This window comes from Syngnathus leptorhynchus, chromosome 19 (genome assembly GCF_054491065.1).
Source record: "Syngnathus leptorhynchus isolate UIUO chromosome 19, UIUO_Slep, whole genome shotgun sequence".
In the NCBI taxonomy this organism is placed as follows: Eukaryota; Metazoa; Chordata; class Actinopteri; order Syngnathiformes; family Syngnathidae; genus Syngnathus; species Syngnathus leptorhynchus.
In genome coordinates, this window is record NC_141213.1 from 1,672,224 (window position 1) to 1,697,373 (window position 25,150).

The 25,150-nt window shown below is 50.0% G+C and overlaps 4 protein-coding genes across 7 annotated transcripts; 1 reads left to right on the top strand and 3 right to left on the bottom strand.

The window, feature by feature from the left end:
* Window positions 1-104: 104 nt before the first annotated feature.
* Window positions 105-6,788, bottom strand: ezh2 (enhancer of zeste 2 polycomb repressive complex 2 subunit). Of its 2 annotated transcripts, XM_085939508.1 has the most exons (19): window positions 6,402-6,788; window positions 5,732-5,855; window positions 5,501-5,629; window positions 5,086-5,205; window positions 4,833-4,953; window positions 4,614-4,769; window positions 4,445-4,550; window positions 4,090-4,253; window positions 3,848-3,945; window positions 3,548-3,770; window positions 3,304-3,470; window positions 3,089-3,224; window positions 2,888-3,013; window positions 2,636-2,814; window positions 2,458-2,553; window positions 2,315-2,396; window positions 2,153-2,233; window positions 1,687-1,771; window positions 105-1,590 (listed from the first exon to the last, which is right to left on the bottom strand). In XM_085939508.1, the coding sequence occupies exons 2-19, from the start codon at window positions 5,846-5,848 to the stop codon at window positions 1,530-1,532; spliced, it is 2,247 nt and encodes a 748-aa protein (XP_085795634.1). In that variant the 5' UTR covers window positions 5,849-5,855; window positions 6,402-6,788; the 3' UTR covers window positions 105-1,529. The 2 variants fall into 2 exon arrangements, with proteins under 2 accessions (XP_085795634.1, XP_085795633.1); XM_085939507.1 differs by having other exon boundaries at window positions 4,445-4,769.
* Window positions 6,789-7,483: 695 nt separating this feature from the next.
* Window positions 7,484-11,900, bottom strand: LOC147041513 (ATP-binding cassette sub-family F member 2). The gene is made up of 17 exons (XM_085938683.1): window positions 11,771-11,900; window positions 11,541-11,688; window positions 10,699-10,852; window positions 10,421-10,633; window positions 10,158-10,340; window positions 9,916-10,087; window positions 9,681-9,776; window positions 9,506-9,608; window positions 9,322-9,417; window positions 9,120-9,239; window positions 8,917-9,006; window positions 8,725-8,835; window positions 8,452-8,514; window positions 8,248-8,376; window positions 7,976-8,179; window positions 7,781-7,901; window positions 7,484-7,711 (listed from the first exon to the last, which is right to left on the bottom strand). The coding sequence occupies exons 3-16, from the start codon at window positions 10,835-10,837 to the stop codon at window positions 7,782-7,784; spliced, it is 1,839 nt and encodes a 612-aa protein (XP_085794809.1). The 5' UTR covers window positions 10,838-10,852; window positions 11,541-11,688; window positions 11,771-11,900; the 3' UTR covers window positions 7,484-7,711; window position 7,781.
* chpf2 (chondroitin polymerizing factor 2) lies at window positions 11,716-15,755 on the top strand. The gene is made up of 4 exons (XM_085938682.1): window positions 11,716-12,741; window positions 13,079-13,643; window positions 13,748-13,930; window positions 14,012-15,755. The coding sequence occupies exons 1-4, from the start codon at window positions 12,452-12,454 to the stop codon at window positions 15,263-15,265; spliced, it is 2,292 nt and encodes a 763-aa protein (XP_085794808.1). The 5' UTR covers window positions 11,716-12,451; the 3' UTR covers window positions 15,266-15,755.
* On the bottom strand, window positions 15,739-25,090 carry smarcd3b (SWI/SNF related BAF chromatin remodeling complex subunit D3b). Of its 3 annotated transcripts, XM_085938686.1 has the most exons (14): window positions 24,906-25,090; window positions 22,524-22,732; window positions 21,587-21,676; window positions 20,711-20,753; window positions 20,429-20,551; window positions 20,226-20,351; window positions 20,046-20,141; window positions 19,684-19,785; window positions 19,307-19,468; window positions 19,089-19,186; window positions 18,845-18,980; window positions 18,654-18,776; window positions 18,477-18,578; window positions 15,739-18,367 (listed from the first exon to the last, which is right to left on the bottom strand). In XM_085938686.1, the coding sequence occupies exons 1-14, from the start codon at window positions 24,981-24,983 to the stop codon at window positions 18,314-18,316; spliced, it is 1,542 nt and encodes a 513-aa protein (XP_085794812.1). In that variant the 5' UTR covers window positions 24,984-25,090; the 3' UTR covers window positions 15,739-18,313. The 3 variants fall into 3 exon arrangements, with proteins under 3 accessions (XP_085794812.1, XP_085794811.1, XP_085794810.1); XM_085938685.1 differs by lacking the exon at window positions 21,587-21,676 and having other exon boundaries at window positions 20,226-20,348; XM_085938684.1 differs by lacking the exon at window positions 21,587-21,676.
* Between the last annotated feature and the right edge of the window lie 60 nt (window positions 25,091-25,150).

Genomic DNA, 25,150 nt, shown 5'->3' on the forward strand with positions numbered 1-25,150 from the left:
TCCATTTCTTTTTTTTTGTACCACGTATAGGCTTTAAAAAAGACCGTGAGTAGTAAAGTTTTTACAAATAAAAAAACTTTATAAAATGACCATGTACAGTAAGGCAAATAAGCACTTTGGGAGAGTTTATTGTTCAGCCATAAAAACAAAATTCACAAAGAAAGTCAGCAGCTTACCTACATTGGGTGGGAAAATGAAATAAAGGAATATGAACCCTGTGGGCTTGCTGATGATTGGCTCTCCTTGTTGACCGCAGACACGGACAAACAGCAACTTTGATTTGTAAACATGTGACATTAACCAAGGATATTGATGTCACAAACATTTATATCTTAAAAAAGAAGTTGGGGAAAAAGTTGTGAGTGGCCCTGAAGATAGACTGTTTAGTCACGTTATTATGCAGGAAGCAGGTCAGGCAGCAGGTCGGGGTCACATCGTTCTAGCACCACACTCGTGTCCAAAAACACAAGAAAAACAATGGTGTCAAACGCGGTTCAGATTCAGTGGCAGTGACTTCATTTGGAGTAAAGTCAAATATCGGACAAGCAGCTAATGAGGACTGACGACGCTGTGTTCAAGTTCCAAGTCAACATAGGATTTTTTGCAATGCAGTCCGAGCGGCCATCATGGACTTGTGAATCTACAAAGTAGTTTTGATGGATGACTGTCACTTTTGGGAATACTCATGTTCACACACTAGACAGATTGAGATTGCTTCTCATACGTAATTTCAACGCTGACACAAAAAAACGGAAGTTGAGCGCAAAATCCGAATGGATCATAATGACCCGCGGGACGAAAGCAACAAAAAGTGTTGGGGAGCAGTCCAAGAAGAAGTCGCTGGCAAGTCATGGACTGCTCTCCAATAAATACGGACGTTCGTCATACAATCGGCAGAAAGGCATTGGAGAATGATGCACCACATGATAAGTTAGGTTGGCATTTTTTTTTTTTTTTAAACGAGCTTCTAGCCATACCTTTTTTTTTTTTTTTTTTTAAAAAGGGCTCATGGCGCCATCGAGTAAACTACTGCATTGTACTATTAACAACTCTGCTCAACTAATAGGCATGTGTGACATACATTTAGCCTCCTTATTAAGGATATGGATTAAATGCTGAAAACTGCATTCAGGTCATTTGGTTTTCATTGGGATAAAAAAAATTCTTAAAATTGTATTTTTAAATTAAAAACTCAAGTTTGTTTGTCAGAGTTTTCTCGCTCACTCGACCGACACTAGAGTTCACTGTCGAGAAATGTATTTTCTGGCCAAAGACGCCACAATGTTAAAAAGGTAAAATGTTGCTGAGGTGTTGGACGACACCATTAACCGCTTCGAGTGCCGTGCACCGCAGCAACTCGAGCTTGCCAGTGCCAACTTTGGTCCCTGAAAGTTTGAGAACACGAATGTCGCCCCCCCTACCCCCTCAACAGAACAAATAGACGCTACAAATCTTCCTGAAATGTTTTTCAGACAAGCTGACAGTCATCCCGAAGATAGTCGGTGCGTGCGTGTTGGCGTGTGTGTGTGTCAGGCGATCTCCATCTCGCGCTCGATGCCGACATACTTGAGAGCGTCCGCTTGACTGTACCTGAAAGACCAAAATTCTTTACTAGCTGAAATAAACCAATCAAATCTGTATTGCGCTTTAGCAAATTTCACATTGGCATCATTTGGGTCGTCAAACCTGTAGTCAAAGAAGAGCTCCTCCCCGGTCTGAATGGCGCGCTTGGCGAAGATGCCGATCCTGTGGTCGCCGTTCACCATCATGACTGAGGACACGGGGACACGCCGCTCAGCACAAGGAACGTGGTGACACACGTGAATGACGTGTCCAACGCTCAGCTACGATGACTCGGAACTGATCCGTCGGGATGAGTTTGGACTGATGTCGTTGGGGTCCACGTGTTAGGATGGACAAAAAATGTGGAGCATTGTTCTCCGAATCAAAAGCAAGCTCAGAGGCTTGAATCGGGTGATTTGGACAATTTGAGGTCTCTTAAGAATGAATCAATTATCAAAACAGTTGTCAATTTGTTCCAGTGTATCGATTCATTTGAAACGACTCATTTCTCATCATTTGCCATCCCTGGTAATGACTCAGCGGTGTCGTTGCGAGATGAGCGTGCGTGCGTGCGAGGTTGCGTTCTGACCTTTGGCGTAGCAATTAGGGTTGACGGAGTGGTTGGCGAATCGAATCTTGTTGCCTTTGCGGGTGGCGTCAACAACAAAGTCTGATGGAGAGCACAAAGGAAAAAGAACAGACTGCCGCCGTCAGCCAGAAGCGAGGACCGTGCGTCACGTGACTTTCGTACCGTTGTTGAGGTTGAAGAGGAAGCTGCACATGTATTTGTCATACACTTTGCCTCTGCGGTCCGCTTCATCCTGAGAGATGATCTGAAAAGCACGTGCTAGCGCGTTAGCATTTGCGCACAACCCCTCAGACGGGCGTTCCTACCTCCCCGCAGTACTCAGAGATGAACTCGTTCTTCTGGACTGGCTCCTTGATGAAGATGCCCCAACCCGCCACGTCGGACGGCGCCAGTAGGAGGTGCTGGACGGGAAGGGAGGACAGGCACACTAAGAACACACATTCGGGAATGATAAAAGCACAGCTTGAACCCGATGCGGCTCACCTTCTTGGCGCCCCTCTGGATGGAGCAGTTCTTACAAGAGACGTTCTTGCTGTCCCAGTGCTCGGCGGCGCCGCAGGTGAGGCAAAGGTCGGGATCGCACTCCCTGACGGCCAGGTAGCACGGGCACTGCTTGGTGTTACACTGAGCTTTGCACCGGCAGCCCGGGAATCGGTTCTGGCCTGCAAAGGCATCCGCGGTCACCGTGTGACTCGGCCGAGGTGTCGTGCTCACGTGTGACTTTGTCGATCTTACACTCTGAGCTGCACTGGCAGAATTTCTCACAGAAGTTCTGGGCGGTGACGCACGGACAAGACGAGTCGCAGGGTTGTCTGGGGTGGTCGCACGGCTGATAGTTGTACACGTGATTGGACGAACCGTCTGCGGTGGGGGGGGGGGGGGGGTCAGACAATGAGCTTATCACTCAGCGATTTTGGCACGGGGCTGAACGCTGACCTTTCTTGAGCTGGATTTTCCTACAGTGCGTGGCCCAAAGTCGATGCTTGCGCTTCTTCTTCCTGGGGGGCGTGTCCTCATCTTCGGCGGGAGCACGCGCGATATCGCTCGACTCTTTCACCCGGAACTCGTATACCTGACAAAATATCCGCTGTCAGCAAAAGTCAACCGTCCGAAGGGCCTCCCTTCCGACGAGTGTGCGGCGCGGCGCTCACCTGGCGACACGTCTTGGATCCGATGAGTCTGGCGATGGCGCAGTAGTTGTCATAGTAGGTACCGATGAGGACCCGGAAGAGCGAGGCGTCGGCGCCGCTCCACTCCAGCGACTCGGCGGGAAGGTGGAGCTTGAGCTTGACGGGTGTCTGACAGCGAGAGTTGCCCTCTGCAACGCACACAGCAGGCTGGCACCAATCGTGCAAAAGGCTCCCGTCGTGCGCTACGTGAGATATTTAATGTGACCCGAGCTGCTGCCGCTGTTGTCGTCCTTCTTGTCGTCGTCCTCGTCTTTGCCGCCCTCGCGTTCGCTGTCCGTGTCTTTGGTCTCTGAGGAGGCGGCGGTGGTGGGCGTCCCGGGCCGGCTGTTGGCCAGACGTCCGCGGCGACGCCCGGTCGTGCGCTTGGATGGCGTCTTGGCGCGCTCCGCCACGCCGAGCCCGCCGGCGTACTCGCTCGCCACGCTGTCCTGAAACGCCGCCTCCCGTGAGCGGAGGGGCTAAACGAGTCAAATTACCCGAGGGTCGTGTCGGTCGATACGCTCACCTGCAGCAGGTGCATGTAACAGTCGGCGCTGCAAGGCTTGTTGTCCTCCAGGTTCTCCAGATTCTTACGTTTGTACGTGTTGGGTGTGGCGTGGAACGCTGGAGGAGGGCAAAGTGCACTTAAGTCCATTTTGCACCGCTCTCAACTCGATTCAAGTATTTATGCCTCGACTAGACTTCAGAAGAGCTCTGGTGAGGACTTATGGAGCGGGAAAGCGGGCGAACGGACGGACGGACACTCACGATGAAGGAAGCAGTCGTACTTGAAGCAGCGTCTGCAGAAGAGCGTGTGGAACGAGTGCAGGCTCTGCTCGCGCTGCACCGAGCGAGCGTTGGGACCGTCGATGTTGGGCGTGCATTCGGGAGGCAACGCGCCGGGAAGCTGCTGCTGGGTTAATTCCTTGTACCTGATACACGCAACAGCAACGTGATGAGTGGCCTTCAAACCGCTGTTTCTCAGAATTGCTTGATGAATTTGGTTTTAACGTCGAGTAAATTAACACTGAAGAATTTACAAGAGCGCTCTCGCATCCTTAGACTTTCCTGGAGTGAAAAAATTCTCTATGAATTACTGCGCAGGAGTTGCCAATGTTCATACTTCTCTTTCAGCTCCTCGGTGGAACCTTTGTCAGGGAACATGGCGGAGATGGCTTCAAAGATCTTGTCCGACGGAAACTTCTTGCTGCCGATGTCGTCGGCTCGGCCTGGAGCACAGGCGCAGTTAGGACGATTTGCAAGAGCGCTACCTTTGCGCGTGTGCCATTCACCTTCATTGGCGTGCGTGTGGTCCGGGTGCTCGCAGGTGGCGTCCATCTTCTCGATCTTGAAGTCGTGCTCTTCCTCCTCGTCCTCCTCGTTGTCACTGTACTGAGCCAAGGAGCTGACCAACTCCACAAAGATCTCGTCGTTGATGAAGCCGCACTCTGCAAAGCGCACAAACACCCGTCAAGCTTTCCAATTCCCCCGCGGAGCTCCCGTGTGCCCACCTCTGTCTCCGTGGACTTTTCCGTCGTAGTTCTTGATGAGCTCCTCAATGAAGGTACCGTCCTGATCCAGTATCTCGTCCCCCATGTAGGGAATGTTATACAGCACTGTCTCATCCTCCACCTGACAGGCAACAGACACTTTTTCTTCCAAACTTGGAAAACTGGCTTCAAGATGTGACCAGCACATCCCTACGCATAGCCCAAAGGTTTCTGAGAGAACTGTCAAAAAGAGACGAGGATGCATTTTGCTGACCATGAAGTTCTGCTGCAGCGGCGACCACGAGTACATGACAGGGATGGAGGCCACGGCGTTGAGGGTCTTCAGGGGGATGACCTGGCGGGGGAACTCTGAAAAGCTGCTGTCCACTGTGCACTGCACGCCAGCAAAGAGAAAGCGACACTTTAGGACCAGACTCAGCTTGAGGTCACAACGTCCTCTGAATGGCGTCACTAGTAAACATCTGAATGATCTTTCCCATGGGATGAAAACAGTAATTGAACCAGAGCAGGTTTGTTTATTTACTGCACTGCCAATTTAAAATAATATCGTGTTTTTGGAAATAGGCATGGAAATCTATTTTAAAAGGAACAGATGATTAAAGACAACGGTCGGTCCGAGCCCTCGTTCCAACATCGGTACTGTAACTGGTCTCTGGCCAGCCGCTGACCTCTCGCGTGCCTCTGAGCGAGCCGACGGACGTCATGATGTGGACGGGCTGGATACACCGGGTCTTCCATTCCTGGTTTAAGATGTCGGTGCGTGCCAGGATCTTCTGGCGGTTGCTGTTGAACATGCTCTGAAAAAGATTCGAGCAGAACACGGGTGGGCGTGGATGAATGGACACTACGCTGCCAGTCAGGAGTTGAGATTTGAAGGGCGGACGACGAGGCACACGCACCTTGACCTCGTCAGCCCTCCTGAAGCGTTTGAGCTGACGCAGCCTCATGTACTCGGACTTGACTCTCCTCTTCCAGCGGGCGGGTCCTTTCTCAGAACGCTTGCCAGTCAGCACCATGATCACGCTGCGGGTGGAGAGTCACAAACAGGCTTTTTGTTTGTCAGCTGATGTGAATGAAAGGTATGTAATGACTAAGTTGGTCGCAATCGGATTCCACAGAACAAAGGTTCAAAAGTGCATGTTAGGATCAGGAAGTCAATTGACAGATGTTTGGATGCAGCAACTCAACTTTAGATGTTTAAAGATTTATGCAGCATTACGATCTATTACACTTAAACGATGGCAAGCAAATATATGAAAACAATTTTATTTGTACATCTCGAGATGATAAATGAATCTATATATCTTGATCTGTCACTAACAGGTTGTTGGCAATGTTATGCACAATATTGACCAACTATCCTAAGAAAGAAGTTGCTCAAGTTTTTAACAATTGAGAAGAACGGCAACCACTCCTGAGTGGGCAGAAAAAGCTCACTTAGCTGGCACGACACCCGGCTGGGCTGGCTAGCTAGCTCTTGACAAGTTCCCCAAGACATAAAAACAAATTAAAAAAAACGCTTCAGTCAAAAAGCCAGACGAGCGTCCGAATGGTGAGTTTCGGATTTACCTGTAAGTTGGGCTCCGTCTTCATTCAAGAGCACGCCGTAAATCGGCGACCAAGTCGTCCTTTTCTGGTTTCTTTGTGTGCCGAGCAGCTGCTAGCAGCGTGCTAGCTCGGCGGCTAGCGAAGTTATCTGAGGAAGAGGAGGAAGAAGAACGCGGCTTTCACTTGTGCGGGACTAGTGACCTGTCTTCATAACGTTCCGTTGTCTGTCACCCTATATTTGATTTGACAATGCGCTTTCTTTCCAGTTTCCACTTGACAATCCAATCCGGCTGTCAAGCGTTGCCGTTCGTTCTCTCTGCGCGGACCATTGACATCTTTCTGTTCTCGCAACAGCAGCGGCGGATTCAAGAGGCGCCAAACGCTTGGACCAATCGCAGCCGTCGACATTCAGTGATTTGAATGTCATGTAACACGATAGGACATTTCTAGCAGGATGTTAACCAATAGGAGTTCAGCTCACGACCGTCTGGGGGGCCTGCGGTGGGGAACATGTGAACGACTTCCCATTGTTCCCTCCAAGACAAACCCAAACACCCCCCCAAAAAATATGAAGGAACGAAAGGTTGCTACAATGACAAACTTTAAAAAAAAAAACAATTCGCCGTCGGTGTCATGTCATTTGTCGGGCTCAAGTTCCAGGGATAAATCTTTTGAATTTGACAACCTTTGTTAAATGACATAATTGTTTCATTAAGAGGACATTTGTTTGACATTTGATCATATTGTTTGGGTAACCTTCGATTGCATCCCGTCCAACGATTTGATGAGTGATTACATGAGGGTCGTCAAGTTAGTCTAACCCCACCCCAGATGACACCTATTGGCTGTTACAATGTTGCGTTCAGTTACGCAGGAAATGTCCAAACTTCTCCCATTTTCAAATAGCACCCAGCAACACATTTAGTCTTTGCATCAATCGCTCCTTCAATAACTGAACAATAATCTTAGTTTAACACCCAGAAAAAAAAAAATGACTTCATAATTGTAGCTGTCGGTTCAAAAGCAAATAATTTGGTTGATCGTTCTAGAGGCAGTTAACCTGATCCTTTATTTGGTTAAAAATAAGGCATGCCAGAATACTGTTTGATTTTCTCCACGTTGTGTTTTATTCAGATGGACCTTTATTGCATTACATTGTTAAATAAGATAGAATGTCTGCTTTTACAATGAAAGAAAAAGTCACCTTTTAAATATGACAAAAAGCTGCTGAACGGAACATTCGGTGGTGGCGGGGAAAAAAGTAAAAAGTCACAAAGACGACAGCACACGGGTACGCGCTGCGCGTGTGACTCAGCCGGTCGGGATGCGGCCTGCGAAGAAGAGGCGGCGGCGGTCAAGAGCACGGAAAGGCGGAGGTGGCGACGGAAGGGGCGGCTCACGTTAAATGTCGTGCGCTTGCTGCTTTTCGATCTTGGTTTTCAAGTGCTCCTTGTACGCCAGGATGTCACGCTTCCATTTGGTGATGGTCTGCTTCTCACACACCCAGATTTCCTGGGCCACCTGCGACAAGCAAGGAACGACGATAAAATGAAAGTTTTTGGAAGAGGAAGACGGATTGGCGGCGGAGACCGCACCTGCTGGATGAGCCTGAAGTCGTGGCTGACGAGCATGACGCCGCCATCGTAGTCGTTGATGGCCTCGGCCAGCGCGTCGATGGTCTCGATGTCCAGGTGGTTAGTGGGCTCGTCCAGGAAGAGCATGTGTGGGTTCTGCCAGGCTAGCCAGGCGAAGCACACGCGGCACTTCTGCCCGTCCGACAGGTTGCGGATGGGGCTCACCTGAGGGGAGATTTGAGGTCAGCCAAAGCGCCGCGAGGCCGGAACGTCGCCGGCGGCCAGAGTCGCACCTGCTGCTTCCCCGTCAGCCCGTAGCGGCCGATGATCTTCCTCATCTCCTCCTTCTCCTTGATCTCGGGGAAACACTTCATCATGTACTCCAAGGGCGACAGGTCCAGTTCCAATTGCTCGGTCAGGTGCTACCGAAATTGCAAAAGCACAAAAGATTAGCCCCGCCCCCGACACACAAACAGATTTCGCCACCTTCTTCCTACCTGGTGATACCTTCCAATCTTGACGTGAGAATGTTTGCGGATCATGCCGTCTGTGGGTAGCAGCTGCAAAGAAATTCATTTGGATGAACCCAATCCTAACTTTTGCTCTTTTCAACAATTATGTTAAAACATCAACTTAAAGCTAATTCATATTTGATATATTCACCGATACGTTTTCAGGAGCACAAAGTAATGTCTTCCAATGTTTTGCTTGTGTTGATATTGATTTTTAAAAGGCGTCGGGTAAGCGAAGATGTGAAGGGTGGGGCTGACCTCTCCCATGAGCAGTTTGAGCAGAGTGGACTTGCCGGCACCGTTGGGCCCCACCAGCGCCACGCGGGTGTCCAAGTCGATACCGAACTCCAAGTTCTTGTATATGTGCGGCTGCAGGAGCGGCGGAAAACAACCAGCGTATGAGAGCGGCCGTACAAGAGGGCGGCGGGCGAGCTTTAAGTGCATCCTCACCGTGTTGTCACTGTACTTGAAGCTCACGTTCTGAACCATGATAACAGGAGGAGGGATCTTCCCACAGGGAGGAAAAAAAAATGACAGCGTCTGGACAAAACGTGAAAATGGAACGCACGGTCACTCCAAACTGCCAATTGTGGAAGATTGTAACTCCAATGCGTCCGATCCAAAGTCAGCAGACGCAAATCGATTTGTGTTACCTTGTCATTGACAACTTTTTCAGTCAGGCCCGAGGCCACCATCTTCTGCAGCGTCTTCTCTTTGCTCTGTGCCTGTCGGGCCAGCTTGGCCGAGCCGTGACCGAACCGGGCGATGTAGTTCTGAAGGAGAGAGGGACTCGATTCATTCAAGAAGGGAAAAAACAAACAAACAAAAAGCTGATAAACAGCCAGCTCAGTTTACCTTCATGTGAGCAATCTGGTCTTGCTCCCAGTTGAAGCGCTTCATCTGGTTCTCCTCCAGCTCCTCTCTGGTCTTCACGTACTGGTCGTAGTTACCCTGCGCCGATTCATGTTTGCACGTGACACCACTTTTCGGGGACACGCAAAATGCATGCAGGTTTCCTCAGGCTGTGCGTCTGGCTCACCGTGTAGTACTTTAGTTTCCTCTGATGCAGGTGGATGATGTTGGTGCACACGCCGTTCAGGAAGTCTTGCGAGTGTGAGATGAGCACCAGGATGCGTTTGAAGCTGACGGAGGCGGATAGGGCGTCAGTTTGACGGCGCAGACGACAGCGTGCCGCCTTACGAAGCGCAACTTACGATTTGAGCTCCTCCTCCAACCACACGCAGGCGTCCAGGTCCAAGTGGTTGGTGGGCTCGTCCAGCAGCAACATGAAAGGTTTGATGAAAAGGGCTCTGTGGCATGCACAAAATAGAGACTTGAGTACTTGCGCTCCATTTTAAAGGAGGCAGAACATGCAGAAGAACTTGCTTTATTTAGTGAGGTGGAATTTCAGTTATCGCAATTTCAGTTATGAATTCTCGCAAGGGCAACCTGGCAAGGGCGACGCGCATCCTCCAGCCTCCGCTGAAGTCCTTCATTTTCTTCTGCTGCATGGCGGCACTGAAGCCCAAACCGTGTAGGATCCGCGAGGCACGCACTTCCGCCTTGTCGGCGTCCAGCTCCTCCAGACGCTCGTACAGCTCCATCAACTTCTCGCACTCAGCTGAGGGAAGACGCGCGAGTAAAAAGGAAGTCGAGGTGAGGCAAAGTAAAGCCTGACCGCATCCGCGTACAGTCTTCGTGCGCCAGCCGCTCCGCCTCCTTCTCCAGCATGATCCTCTGCTCGTCCACTTCCATGACGCAATGCAGCGCCGTCTTCTCGCTGGGGGGCATCTCCCTGGTCAAGTGGTAGATGTCGATGTGCTCTGGAATGGGGATCTCCCGATGGCCAATGGCTGACAGCAGCATGGACTTCCCTGGAAGACAAATTCGGGAAGAGGCGGGATTTAATGCTAGCCTTCAGCGAGGGATCTAGCGCAGCCGCCTCGCCGCTTACCTGTGCCGTTGAGGCCGATGAGACCGTAGCGCCGGCCTGAGTTGAGCTCCAGGCTGGTGTCCGCCAGCAGCTCCTGGCCGTGGAAGGTGAGCGACAGGCTGCTGATGTGCACGTCGGTGCTGTTTGGGTGAGAGGCCAGCACGCCAGTCACGGCACGCGCCTCCGTCTTGGCCAGCTCAAACTCGTCCAGCTCTTTGGTCAAAGCGTCCACGCCTGTGCCACATGACCGTGAGGACTTTTCAACATGTTTGGCAACGCTCTGGCTACAACTTTCTTACCATTACCGACGGCACCGTTGGGCTGGTCATCCACTTGCTCGCCTTCGCCGTTTATCTCGTCAGGTTTCTTGGTACGCTGCCGAGCCTTGGCGGCCTCCTTCTTCTTTGCCGCCTTCTTTTTGGCTAAATCCGAAGGCATGGCTGTGCTATTTTGCTGCACCGCAAAACAAAACAATATATTGACCACTATTGTCTTTGCATTGATAACTTTTTAAATATTATCCTGGGATACAAAAATACTCAAATGACAGGAAGCGTCTCGAAATGATTGGCGTGATAACGCGGATCTCGTGTAAATCTGTTCACCTTTGGAATTTTTGTTGTCAAGGGAACGTCACCACCTCGTCAGGGGGATTTTTGCCTCTAAACAATGCAAGTCTGTCAGTATGTTAGTGATTGAAAGGAGAGGACTGAGGCTTCCGTCAAAAATAAAAAATAAAATCCACGCCGAGTCCATGTCCCACCTGCTGGCACGTTGTTCTCCCACTGCTAGCCCATGTAGCCGGTTAGCTTAGCATCACGCTACTCATGCTTACCGGCGCCACAACAGAGGGCGACATTACTCGAGGGGGGGTTAACTTTGGGCAACAGAGCTGATGTCGTTATATTGGAAATCCGAAGAGGAAAGAACTCTTGATGTTTTTTAGTGTTGTCCCCGAATCTAAGTTAAGCCTCGCCGCCATAGAAAGGCCTGAAGCAGCGTAATGACGCAAGGCCCCACAAACCGGCTCCAAATGAAACCAATTCGGTGCTTTGCGATCCCCTCGTTTGCCTAAGAAGCCAGTTTTCTGTTCGTAATGCCGGCAGCGGTTGCGTGGCAGATGCCGGGTGTGTTTTCTTACCTTTCTTTACGTTTTCGTGGGCTGAGCACACCGACTTCGCGTGTCCACTTTGCCGGCTGGAAAAAGCCGCTACAGGGACCGCCAGACACACCAAATATGGTCAAAAAGGGCGGTGCCCACTCAACGTTTCCGCCCCTTTCTCACGGGACTGCAGTAAAGGCAAAAAAAATCAACATTAAATAATAATAGTATGTCTGCAATATATATATATTTATAAATAATATACATACTGTATAATTTGCATATATGATACTTCTATGCAACGACGTTCCGTGGCTGGCCAAGCCGGCAAGTGATCGACGATGCTCAGTTAGAGATGAAGAGGAGCACCGAAGAAGTGGCTCGGAATCTTGAGCGTGGCAGCAACAAAAAAAAAAAGAGGAACTGAAAAGTGCGAACGAAACATCGTCGATGCCGTTTGACGCCGCTTACCGACACGCTACGATGGAATATTTATTAATTTAGCGAGGAAACAAACGAGAATCTTTGGTTGGACAGTTAGCGATGCTGCTAGCCCGCTAGCCTGTGACGTCAGTGACTTTTTGGGCCGAAACGCTGATTATGTGACGTATATGATTTGTAGAACTATTTTGGTGTGGTGTGTCGACGGTAAATGATGACAGATAACGATAAATTAAGATGACTGGTGGTTATCGCTGGTTGTTATAAATGGCGACTGTGACACGGTTGCGTGTCAGTGTTGATCGTCTTAAATCCTAATTGGTTTTTTATTTTTTCTGGTCCAAATTAAGTTGCAAAGGATACGTGGAAGCTTGGCCCAATGGAGCGAATGTTGGAGCTCACTGGCTCTATTGTATTATCTCGCTTCATTTAGATTACGTGGTGTGGCTACAATTTTTTTTCTCCGCTGAACCAAAAAAGACGACGACGACGAAGAAGAAGAAAAAAAAATGCGAATTTCGTCCTTCTTGGCTGTGTTCCGGCCCGCTTTACCCCTGATTCTCGGGGTCTCTCTGGGCTGCACCCTAAGCCTGCTGATGGTGTCGTGGACGCAGGGGGACGCGGAGGACGGCTGCGGGAAAGAGCTGGCCAACGGTGGGAAGCTTTACCTTGGTAGGGGCAACGCACAGAGGGACGCCAGGGACGATGCAAGAGCAAGAGAAGGCGGCGAGGATGACTTCCAGCCGCGCATTGTCCCCTATCACAAGGACCCCAACCAACAGCACAAGAAAGTCTTGAGGTAGGCACGTTGTTTTTGACACCAGCAGCTGGACTCTGGCATCACATGACGTCAAACTTGTGAGATTATGTCATATTAGGAGCGCTGGCATGTTTGCAGGGCAATATGGCGCACGAGTTATGAAATCCGCTTTACAATTCATTTTTGAGAGTTATGGTTCACATCCCGGTTGTGTGCAGCAGGCAGAATTTCCTGTTGAGAGGTTTCCAATCATTTAAAGTTCAAAAAGTTGGTTAATTTAAACCAATGCATATCAAGTTGGTTAAGGACTTGCTGTCTCCAAGCGTTATAGTCCTAAAAAAAAAGAGTGAGTGCAATTATTGTTTGGCTTTCGTAGAACTCGTTACATCCACACGGAGCTGGGCATCCGCGAGCGCCTCCTGGTGGCCGTGCTGACGTCGCGTGCCACCCTCAACACGCTGGCGGTGGCGGTGAACCGCACGGTGGCGCACCACTTTCCACGCACTTTCTTCTTCACGGGCCTGCGCAGCGTCAAGGCGCCGCACGGCATGGCCGTGGTGGCACACGGCGACGACCGACCCGTCTGGCTCATGTACGAGACGGTGCGCCACTTGCACCGGGAGCACGGCGCCGACTACGACTGGTTCCTGCTAGCCCAGGACGACACCTACATGCAGGCGGAGCGTTTGATGGGGCTGGTGGGTCACTTGAGCGCCGGCCAAGACCTGTACATGGGCCGCGCGGAGGAGTTCATCGGCGGCGAGGAGAAGGCACGCTACTGCCACGGCGGCTACGGCTACCTGCTGTCGCGCAGCCTGCTAGCGCGCTTGCAACCGCACCTGGACGCCTGCCGCAACGACATCCTCAGCGTCAGGCCGGACGAGTGGCTGGGCCGCTGCATCATCGACTACCTGGGACTCAGCTGCTCGGAGGTCCACCAGGTAAATCGTTCGCCAACCTCCTCCTGTCGACAGAAACAGGGTGGGGGGCAAAGCTACTAGTCCTGTCACGGGAAGGTTCTAACTTCTGAACTTGTCCCTTGTAGGAAATGACCTACCGCTACTTCGAACTGGGCAAGAACGCAGACCCGGAGCGCGAGGACAGCCCCGGGTTCAAGCTGGCCTTCACCGTGCATCCCGTGTCGGAGCCCAACCTCATGTACCGACTGCACAAGCGCTTCAGCCAAATCGAGCTGGACGGGACCTACGCGCAGATCCAGGAGCTGCAGGTTAGCACAGCCATTTCATCTCCAAAATGATCAAATAGGTTTCAGCGATATTTGGAAATTTGACGCTCTCCGTCTACTTAGACGCAGATGAGCAACCTGAGCGGGTTGACGCCAGAGGGTGCGGCCGGCGCCACCTGGCCGGTAGGCATCAACGCGCCGTTCAAGCCCCGCACACGCTTCGAGGTGCTCAACTGGGACTACTTCAGCGAAGAGCATATCCACACCTGCGCCGACGGCGCGCCCAAGTGCGAGCTGCGTGGCGCCGACCGCGCCGACGTGGCCGGGGTGCTGGAGGCGGCGCTGGAGCGGCTCAACGCCCGCTACCAGCCGCGGCTACGCTTCCTCAAGCGCCGCCTTCTCAACGGCTACCGCCGCTTCGACCCCACCCGCGGCATGGAGTATGTGCTGGACCTGGCGCTGGAGGTGTACACGCAGAAGGGTCGCAGCCGGGTCATTGCCAAGCGGGTGGAACTGCTGCGCCCGCTCAGCGCCGTGGAGATCATCCCCATGCCCTACGTGACAGAGGCCACACGGGTGCAGCTGATCCTACCCGTCACGGCGCAGGAGAGTCGGCAGGTGGCCGCCTTCCTGGACACCTACGCCGCCAACACGCTGGACACCCGCGACAACGCGCTCCTCACCGTGCTCTTCGTCTACGACCCCTTCGAGGCGCAGCGCGTCAGCCGCGAGGACGTCTTCGCCGGCGCCAAGGCGGCCGTGGGCCAGACCGAGAAGCGCTACCGCGACGTTAAGATCCCGTGGATCAGCGTCAAGACCGAGGTGCCGTCGCAGGTCAAGCTGATGGACGTCATCTCCAAGAAGCACCCGGTGGACACGCTCTTCTTCCTGACCAGCGTGTGGACAGAGGTCAACGGCGACTTCCTCAACCGCTGCCGCATGAACGCCATCAGCAGCTGGCAGGTCTTCTTCCCCGTGCATTTCCAGGAGTTCAGCCCGGCCGTGGCGCCGCGGCCGTCCGCCGCCTCCGCCGACCCGCTCCGGGACGGCCGCTTCGACCGACGAGTCTTCGACGAGGCCTGCTTCTACAACTCCGACTACATGAGCACGCGGGCCAAGATGGCGGCCGAGGCGCTGGACAACGAGGAGCTCCTGGAGAGCATGGACGTGTACGACGTCTTTGTGCGCTACTCGGGCCTGCACGTCTTCCGGGCCGTGGAGCCGGCGCTGGTGCAGAAGTACGCGGCGCGCCAGTGCAACCCACGCTTGAGCGAGGACATCTACCACAGGTGTGTGCTCAGCAACCTGGAAGGACTCGGCTCCCGCTCACACCTCGCCGCTGCGCTCTTCCAGCACGAGCAGGCCAACAGCACCTAGACTGTCACCTTCACGCTCCATTGCCATGGCGACGAAACCGTTAACCTCCTCCTGTCTCATCAAGCCCAAAGAAAGAGTGCGATTGCCCTACTTTGTTGTGCTTGTTTCCAAAATGGCACTCCCTATCTTAAAGTGTTGAAGAATGTTTTTTTTTTTTTAAAACCATTTCAAACTTTGAAGACAAATATGGTCAAATTTGTCATCTATATTTTTGAAATTCAACACCTGTGCTGTCATTACATGGTTTGTTTAGAAAACTACATTTTTTTTTCTTTGAAAAGTTCCAATTTCACACACACTCCAGATTCTTTTATTTAAATGAAAGTAAAGCATTTTGTTACTTGTTACAATTTTGTAGAAAGACAATGAGTGAAATACTTGAACACTTTTGCATTTGAGGCGAGTTTCAAATTTGATTTTGATGTCAAATTCAGAGCATAAACCTGTCACTCCAATGATGTTATAAGCTTGAAGTAAAATGTGTCCCTGTGCCCCTCGACTGAATGTTCTTGTTCTTTGCTAGCTGAAAAGGCTCACTTGACTGCGAGCTGTGTGAAAGTTGTCTTTTTTTGGGGGGGGTGGGGGGGCACTGCCCCTAGAAAGTGGTCCCACAGCCTCAGCACAAAGCAAAGCTTGTGTCGGTGACACGCTGCCTGGTTTCCTGCTTGCCTTTCGAGGAAATGGCACCCGTGCGTCTTTTGGCAGATTGTAAATGATTAATTAGTATTATTAATATAATTCTCATTACTAAATCCATTCAAATAAGACAAACGCAAACAAAAAGATACTGAAGGCGCAATGTGGTTTTTACAAACTTTGGCAAGCGCTTATTTATTTACATCCAGTCCATCACACAAGGTCACAGTTGTTGTCCCTTTTGCTCCTTTTTATGTCAGGACATTTTTTTTAAGTGTTCAACACAAGTGAAAAGCTGCCTTGCTCGCTTGAGAAAAAAAAACATGCACGGAGCGAGCGGACACGTTTGAAAACTTTTTCTGCCAGGAGCCGGTGAGTCTTCTCCTCCCCACACGGGGGCGCTAACTATCAGCTGTATGACTACTAAGGAAAAAAAACCCTACAAGACAACTAAAGGTAATGTGTTGTTTTTGTTATTATAATTCTGATCTAAGTAAGAAAAACACAGCTAGACTGTTTTGCTGGTAGCTCATTAGATTATTTTTGGCAAAAGAAAACTTAAAGAAGGCTTTTTTATTTTTACAAAGTGAGGGCCACACTGAAATTATGACAACAGCAGAATAAAGTGTGATTTTGTTTATGGAGAATAAAGTTGTATTTTGACAAGAATAAAGATGGTATTTTTTTCGATTAAAACGGTTTCAGATTTATAAAACAAAACGTTGTCCATTATACATTATTAACTCGGATTTATTTTATTTTTGACAAAAAAAATGTTCTCTTTTTTTCTAGTAGTGTTATATCTTTTTTTCTGGAAAAATACAACTTCATTCAAAAACAACAACAACATAACTTTAGTCTTGCAGTCTAATTTGCAGTCTTTTTTTTTTTTTAATATGCCCCTTGGCACAATTTGACCTACATGCCAGCCGAACAGACCGTATGCATGTACGTATATTTACAGCTTGTGTTTTTCTGGACGGAAGCGTGCGTCGGCCGAGGTGAAGACGTGAGTTCGGCAAGTGTGAATTACAATGAATTTGAGGAAGAAGAGAAAGTGTACAATTTACAGCACAGTGCAAAAAAACAAACAAACAAAAAAAGGAACATCAGCCCTGTTCCAACAGCAAACCTTCGTGAGACGCAAAAAGAAAATCACACGAGACAAGCGTCATCCTTCTTTAAAATACACAGCGCATTTGACATCTTTCAAAGTCGTCAGACAACAAAACATATTTCCATTCACATCTCCTAACCATCACGTTTCTATCTTGCTACACATTGACTGTTAGCATGATGTTATTGGAAATACAACAGTGCCTAGAGATACGAGGGAGTCGACTTGTGAGTTTGAGATTAGTGATTTTGTGATTTTTTTTTTCTTTGCTTTGACTTGTAAGCGGCAAGCACAAACTTGATAGGAGCGCTAAAGCGTGACTACTCACTTCAGCTGACTTGAAACCCTCGTCGAGCCTCCCTCGCATCTTTGCTACATGTTAGCATACCCGCTGTTAGCTTTTCACCTATACGCATTGGAAATAGTAAAAAAAAAAAAAATCGATCTATTTCATTGATGTCTGTTTGAGCGATGACACTTTGGTAACGCCTTGGTGACGCGATGGCAAGCCAATCGGCAGGCTCGTCACCAGCGGGGGGGCGGGGTCAATACTTCAACTGATTTGCATAACACTGACGTGGGTTTGACTTCACCGTTCCCACAATAACACTTAAAACGTGACACTTTGGAAGTTTTCTGATTAGTTTTGGAAGTAAGAAAAAAAAAAACAATCAAGTTTGAGTGTGATAGCTGCATTCAGTCACTTTGCTGGTGGGATGAAGACCACACACACATACACACACACACACATCGTTGCTGCCACACCAGGGGAAAAAATAAATGTCAACATCTCGTGCTAAATTTCACGTTTTAACGTAATACATTTCACATGACATGAGAATGAATTCATTCATTTTTAACGACTTTGTACCCTTATATTTCAAGTACAGGCGAGAAAGCTCCCGATTTCAACGTTTTTCCCTTTTTCTTCATGTGATAAGTTGACGAATTGAAAAAAAAAATCTCATTATGTCCATACTTTTTTTTTTTTTAACTTTGCTCTCAGTCATGGAAAACGACTACACAGAGTTCTACTTTTTTGTTGTTGTTGTTGTTTTGAACAATCAATGCATATGTGGCAAAATACACACGAGCCACTTCATTAGGTACCGTTGCAAACACAACACACAATGATGCATGAGGCCCGAGAGGTGTTCCTAATATTTTGGTTATTCAGCTACATGACATTGGGACAAAATATTAGCCACTCAGTTTGATTCAGTGCTGGTGTACCTAATGTTCTGACCTTGGCCGACGTCTTGTCTCGACGAGAACGACGCCGGCAAACATTTTGTTTAGGTGTTACGCACCGCCAAGGCCTGCTCCAGCTCCTGCCTCCTCTGCTGGATCTGCCGGTAGTCAACACGCACAATTAGCAATAGCGCTTAGCGTCACCTTTGGAGGAAGGAGCTTTGCTCACCGTAGAAACGCGAAAAATACAAAACATCTTTTACTGACCTTACAGTAGAAGTATCGGCTGACGGCCTCCTGGGACCAGGGCTGGTGGTAGAAGGCCGCGCGACGCTCCTCCTCGGGGTTCCCCACCACGTCTGTCATCAGCTGACGCGTGACACAAGACAAGATAAGTGGCGCCATCATCAGAAACACGCGAGCGGAAACAGTCCAAAGACTAACCTTGAGGTCTCGGCTCTGGGACTTGAGCCAGTCCTGGATGTAGCCTTTGGGGTCTCGCGAGAAGCTCAGCATGAAATCCCTCTGGATCTTCAGCTGGTTGATGGACTCGATGGTCTCGTGGATCTTCAAACGGGAAATAAAAGTAAGTCGGGCCGTCGCCCCACCGACAGCGGCGTCCGCCCGTCCCTCACCTTGTTGTCCAGCGCGGCGATTTCCTGCTGGTTGGCGGTGGACAGCAGGAAGCTGCTCATTTGGCTCTTCAGCGGGTCCTCCACCTCCACGTCAATGTCATAGCAAGCCGTCTTTTTCTGGTCGTTGGGATCCACGCTTCGAAAAATACAAGCACTTCATCTTACACAAGGCGGCGTCTTTTTTTTTTTTTACCCTGCGTGGAGTCCCGCAGGGAAACTGCTTCAGCAGTCTACAGGCACCCACCTGATGACGTGGTTGATGACGATAGGGTCGGGGGGTAGCAGGAGGCTGGTGAGGCGCTGCGGGATCTCAGAGAACTTGAGCCGTGGGCAGTCAAAGATCTAAAGTCACACAAAGAATGTTGATCCCAAAACCAAAAGACCATTCTCAAGAACGTGGCTAGCTTAAAGCTAGCCACGCCGGGATCCAATTCTACGATAGGTGTGGCGCGTTCCAGGTACCTGCTGGAAGTACTTATCGCAGTTGATGTACTCCTTGTCGTGCGAATCCTGCAGCTTGTTGGTCTTGACGTACTGCCACAGCGCCTGGATGATGCACGAGCGCGTCTGCGTGTGGATGCCCAGCAGGCGGGCCAAACGGGGGTCCAGCTTGAACTGAGGGGGCTGAGCGGACAGAGAATCCTGAGACCCTGAGAGGAGCTTCATCGTGCACACTCTTCAATAAGCTAAAGGTTTTACCGAGGCTCACGAGACGCCACGAGATGGAAGCAACGTTTGGTTTTGTCTAAATGAAGTTCCTCTGGGCATTTCCTTGACACTAAGAGGGCAAAATATTGCCTACGTGCGCAGAAGGTAAACTTCCATGAGCTCCTCCTCACCTGGTAGTCGAGCATCAGCAGCAGTGTGCAGCGCACGCTGACGTCACCCGGCCGTTTGACCTGGAAGCCGTCTGTCTCCTGCGTGGTGGCTGTGCGATGCCACTGGAAAAACACCAAAGAAGTGTGCTTTTCTTGGGCTCCCTCTTGTGGCACTTATGGTCATTACATGCAAGTCAACAAGTACATTGAAATGTCGCAAATGACAAAAGAACAACCTGGAAGTGCTTGAAAAGAATAGTCTGCTGAACGTTTTTTTCTTTTTATCTCAATTTACACAGATAAAACACACTTTGTACAAAGAGTAGCCGATAAAGAAGAAAAAGTCGAAAGGAACGTTTTTCGAGTCGGGGTTGCTAACGAACCTCTACCAGGTGGTTGTCGGGTCCGTAGAGGTCTTTGTCTAGTTCGATCACCAGACTCTTGAAAAATGAGGAGAACTTCTTCTTCTGCTTACCCGGCTAAACAACAAAAACACAAGCGTAAATATTCGGACTTTCTCACAAGATGTGTTTTTGATTTTCGCTTTTGCAGGCTCAACTCACGTCATCCAGAAGCTTCCCCTCCACCCGCAGCTCCCACGACGCGATGCTGCCGTCCGAGTCGTCGGCGTCGGGACGCGCCGGGTTGAAGGTATTGGAGATGTACAGCCTCAGTTTCCGCTTCTGCTGCTGACAGTCGTGAACACCACACAGGGGCCGCTGTTAACCGTGCCGTGGCCAGCCGAAGTCGGGCCGGCCGCTCTTACCTTCATGGGCCTTTTGAGAGCCTCCTGGATGTCGACGCGTTTGCGCATGATGGTCTGGTCCAGCTTGCGCTCGAAGGCTAGCAGGTCCATGTAGGCCTGGGACTCGGGGACCAGCTCGCGAATCTGAAGCAGGGGGATCGCAAAAAAGGTATTCAAGCGGCGGCCATCATTCCAAAACATCTGTTGCCAGGGCGATATCCGTGGCCTCAAAGCATGGATAGGAAACTCGGTCGACTGACACTGAACAGAAACGGACAAAAAAACAAAACAAGGTAGCCTTACCCTTTGCGGGAGAATCTTGTCTGCCATTTTCCTCCTCTTTGCACTGGAGAGAGGGAGAGAAAGAGGAGGAAAAAGGGGAGCACGTTACTATGGTGACGGAAAGGCGAGCGGCCGGGCCATCTGCTGAAATGCTGGGCTGCATCCAGCGGCGCAGCTGCGCGTTGGCCAAATCAATGCAGGCGCGCTCCACCTGGCCAGACAAACCCGGCCGGCCGGCCTCGGCGTGTGAGCAAACCTCGACGTTTGCAAAAACTGCCACACGCTTGCTTATAGGGATGCTCCAAATCAAATTACTAATCAACCTTAACATTTTAACCCTCAGAAAAGAATAAATTGATCATATGAACATCTTATTTATTGGGTAAGAATGAATGAAAACTAAATCAAAACATTTGAATTTGAACATGAGAAAAATAATTCAAATGTGGCTTGAGCTTACTCGAGCGCATAAACTGATTCGATGATCGTAAGGAATGTCAAAGAGTTTACCATACCGATATTTATTCATCAGAATAAAACTTAAAATATTTGTATGAACTCATTTTAGGGGGCAACTATTTATTTATTTATTTATTTATTTATTTATTTATTTATTTATTTATTTATTTATTTAATGTTTTTTGTTTATTTATTCATTTTTATTGCAGATGTTGAATTCATGCAAACTGTCAGGTTAGTGTCATCTCCAAAGAGCAGAAGTTGGCTTTGACTTGAGATCCTTTGCCACCATGCCATGCTCCAAGTCCAAAGCATGCACGGCTTAGGAGGGGAGGGGGGTTGCTGGTGCTGGCGTTTGGGGGGGCGTGGGGTTGAGGAAGAGGGGCTCCCGGGAGGAGGAAAAGGGGGCATGCAACGAGCATCTTTCAAGGCTCCTACTTGGATCCGAGCGTGGGGTCAGATTGGGGCTCTCGCATGTCCACGGGCCTGGCCACCATGTCGCCGCCTCCCGGGAATCCCAGCGGCTTCCTGGGGAGCGGTCAAGCCGTTAGATTAAAAAAAAAAAAAAAAAAAAAAACGGGCCTGGCCGCCTCCCCTATGTAATCCCGACACCAATTCGAGAGCAACAACAAAAAAGGAATTTCAAAGTTGCCTACTTTTGAGGATAAAAGGAGGTTTTCTATTTCTGTCTCAATGAAAGTCCTCAACTCACTTCAACACACTTCATTGACAGCAAGATGCCACAAGATGGCTGCAATGAACGTCCTTGACTCACTTCAACATTGATTTGTGACACCGGGAGTCAAAAGGTGGCGGCAAAGCACCACTTTAGTCTGAATGAAACTTCCCAACTGATTTGACTACAAGAGGCCTCAAGATGGCCGACAGCTCAAGTGGTTGGAGCAAAGGACAGAAAGACAGAAGGACAGACGGCTCATCCATCCAAGAAGAAAAAGATGACAAAGTTGAGTTTCCAATGAGTCCGCAGGCTTGAGTCTGTGAACCAAAGCATTTGAACGTGCAGGGTCACCTGAATCGCCCGATTCCGCTGATTCGACTCAGTGACTTGTCTGGTGAGTCATCCAACTTGACTCAGTCAGATTCAAAGGAATCATTCGAGTCGGCAATGTTTCTGCTGAATCTGTCAGTGAACGAAAACGAGAGTGCGGCGAATCCCTCGTAACTTGAGCTCATGAATCATAAAATTTCAGTCTGCCGTGTTTCCGGTAAGTCGACTTACTCGAGTCGGGTCACTGAACCAGATTTTCCGATTCTGTGGTGTTTCAGTCAATCTTCCCATTCAACTGAATCATCTGCGTTTGTATTTTTTTTTTTTTTTGGGAGTGTGTTTTGACTCATTCGGTTTTGGACTCACTTCCTGGCCCGGTTCTGGACGGCCTGCTGCTGTTGTTGTTGCTGCTGCTGTTGGACCTGCTGGGACGGGGCGGGCCTCTTGCGGCCGGCCTCCATTACCGGTGAGGGCAGGCCGGGACGCGCCGCCGGGTTGCCTCCGTACGGCGGGCCGGGCGGGCCCATCGGCGCTCCCTGGTGGGGCATCCTCGCCCCGGACGGCATGCCGGGACGCTGCGGACGAAACGCGGCGTACATCGTTAGGCCAAGCCTTCATTGCTTTGACTTACGACTCAAAGGCTCTCAAACACACGACATTTTTTCTTTTTTTGGGGCGGATGCAAAACACAAAACAGTTCATAATTAAGAAACACTTTCATACAGAGGCATAATTAATATTCATAGCTTTGCTTGTTGCATTTGGAGGCCACACAATTTTGCTTTTGGGCGTCTAACCCCTTCCAAAAAAGGGGAGGGGCTACAACAACTGGCCCACGTTCACCTGCGCCTGTCACTCGCACGCCAACAGCTGCGTCCCGCCTGGCGCCCGCCCCACCCTCCTCTGGCCAGTAGGCGGGGCCACCGAGAGCTCACATGCTCACTCTACACTTTGCTGACCTACAGTGTTGAGAAAATGACAGTTGTTGGTACTTCAAGCATGCGATGTGACATTTTGGATTTCTGCCCAGGTGTTTTTTTTTTTTGTCAACTTCATAAAAGTGATGTGATTTTTACACTATCGACCAAGTCATGTGAGGAAAAACAAAACAAAGACGACTAAAAAGGGAAAGTGCCAAAAATACAACCAAACGTGACTAAAAATGGCTTCAGTGACAAGTCAAACGGCAGGAAGATTAAAAAGCGTAGACAAAAGACGTGTGTGCGTGTTTTGAAGCTCAAGCCGCGGTGATCAGAAGGATGAACAGGCGCTGCTGTCACTCTTGTTTGGCGGGCGGGGGGGGGGGGGGGGGATGTGCGGGGGTCAGCGAGGAAGCCCAAGAGGATAAAACAACATATGGTCAGTCGAGGAGGGGGGGGCGCCTTGAGCAGGCCATCTTTATTTTGACATAAGCCTCATTAACCTACAAGACAGAAATATTCATGTATGGCCAAAAAAAAATCTGATCTTGGAATCCACATCAATTTACTGCTTATGTTTGTTAAAAAAAAATGGAAACATGGAAAGCCTTGATAAAAAAAATAATTCTATAAATTCCCCAAAATTCAGGGGAGAATTCAATAAGCTAAAGCGGGAGTTTGCAATTTAAAAAAATGATGGAAAAAAAAATTCCTCACATTTGCCAAAGGTAATGCTGTAAAATACATGTGAAAGCAGCTTTCTTCCATGAGGAGACTGGAAACAAGCAGGCCTCGCCACAAGCGGCAAAATAAACACTCATGCTCTTCCACGAGACTTTTCTCCCTCCTAAAAGCTTTCTGGCCGACGGGGGGGGGGGGGGGGGGGGGGTGTTGGTGGTTCTGGCCTCCTCATCAAGGTTAATTGGCGTGTGGGGAGGACGCACGCGTGACGCTCATCAATCAGCCTGGGTCTAACGAGGCTATGCGTCATCCCGTCTCCAGACGGACGGACGGTCACCACACGCCATCATGGCGAGCTGCAAAAAACTCCGTCCTGACTGACTTTTCCAGTCCAACAACAATCACACTTCCAGATGAGCCAAACAGCACTCTCACTTATTCTATTCCGCTTGTGTCGTAAGACATCCCACTAAGCTGTAATAGCAGTGCTTGCTCTTTGCAGAGGATAAAGAAGATATGTAAGCATTTTGCAATAATCACATTGAGTTTATGATCATAACAGCAACGCTACTTTGTGAGCCTGTCTATGGTGTTTTGCATTGTGTTCTAGCATCAAGCTAGAAAAGCAAATGTTTAAAAAAAACCTCAATGTTTATTTTGGGGTGGGGTCTTAAATGAAAAATGCGACTTTGACTGGAGAAACTGTGGAAGTAGATGAAAGCAAAACTGTGCAGGATGAGCAATACGACAGAGTGGCGGGCAGCACGCTGCAACTTTCCTGCGCGCGCACAAACACACGCACACGCATCCTAGACCAAAGTCACCCCCCCCCCCCCCCCCTTACAACAACCTCTATTGCTCGCAAACAGTCACGGTAACCTCCTGAGCGTCTTTGCGACCTGACATCTCTCACATGAATGGAGCAATTGTTCCACGCCGCAGACGTCCGCTGCCCCCCCCGAACCCACCCCGCCCCATTCTCGTGTGCAAAGCGTGCTTGCGCCCCAAAACACGGTGATGACGGCGTCCTCCATCCCTGGTCGGGGCGAGCGCGACGCGGGTTCTGTCCGGGAGGGAGGGCCGGAAATAACCTTCAGGCCCACCCCCCTCCCCCTTTCAATGACGAGCGAGCGAGCGCGCGACTCACCACTCCATGGACCAGGAACTCAAACAGTTTGCTCTTGGTGGCTTTCCTGGCTCCCCCCGCCGTCTCCTCCGTGGCCATTTGCTGCGCTCCCCCCTCCGCCTCGTATGCGCTGCCTCCGCGTCTCCCTTCGCCTTCTCCTTCTTTTGTCTGCCCGCCGTCGCCGCCGCCGCCGTCAGCCAGCTTCCCGTTCCCCTCCCCTGCTCCACTTTCCTTCTCTTTGTGCTCTCCTCCTCCTCCTCCTCCAC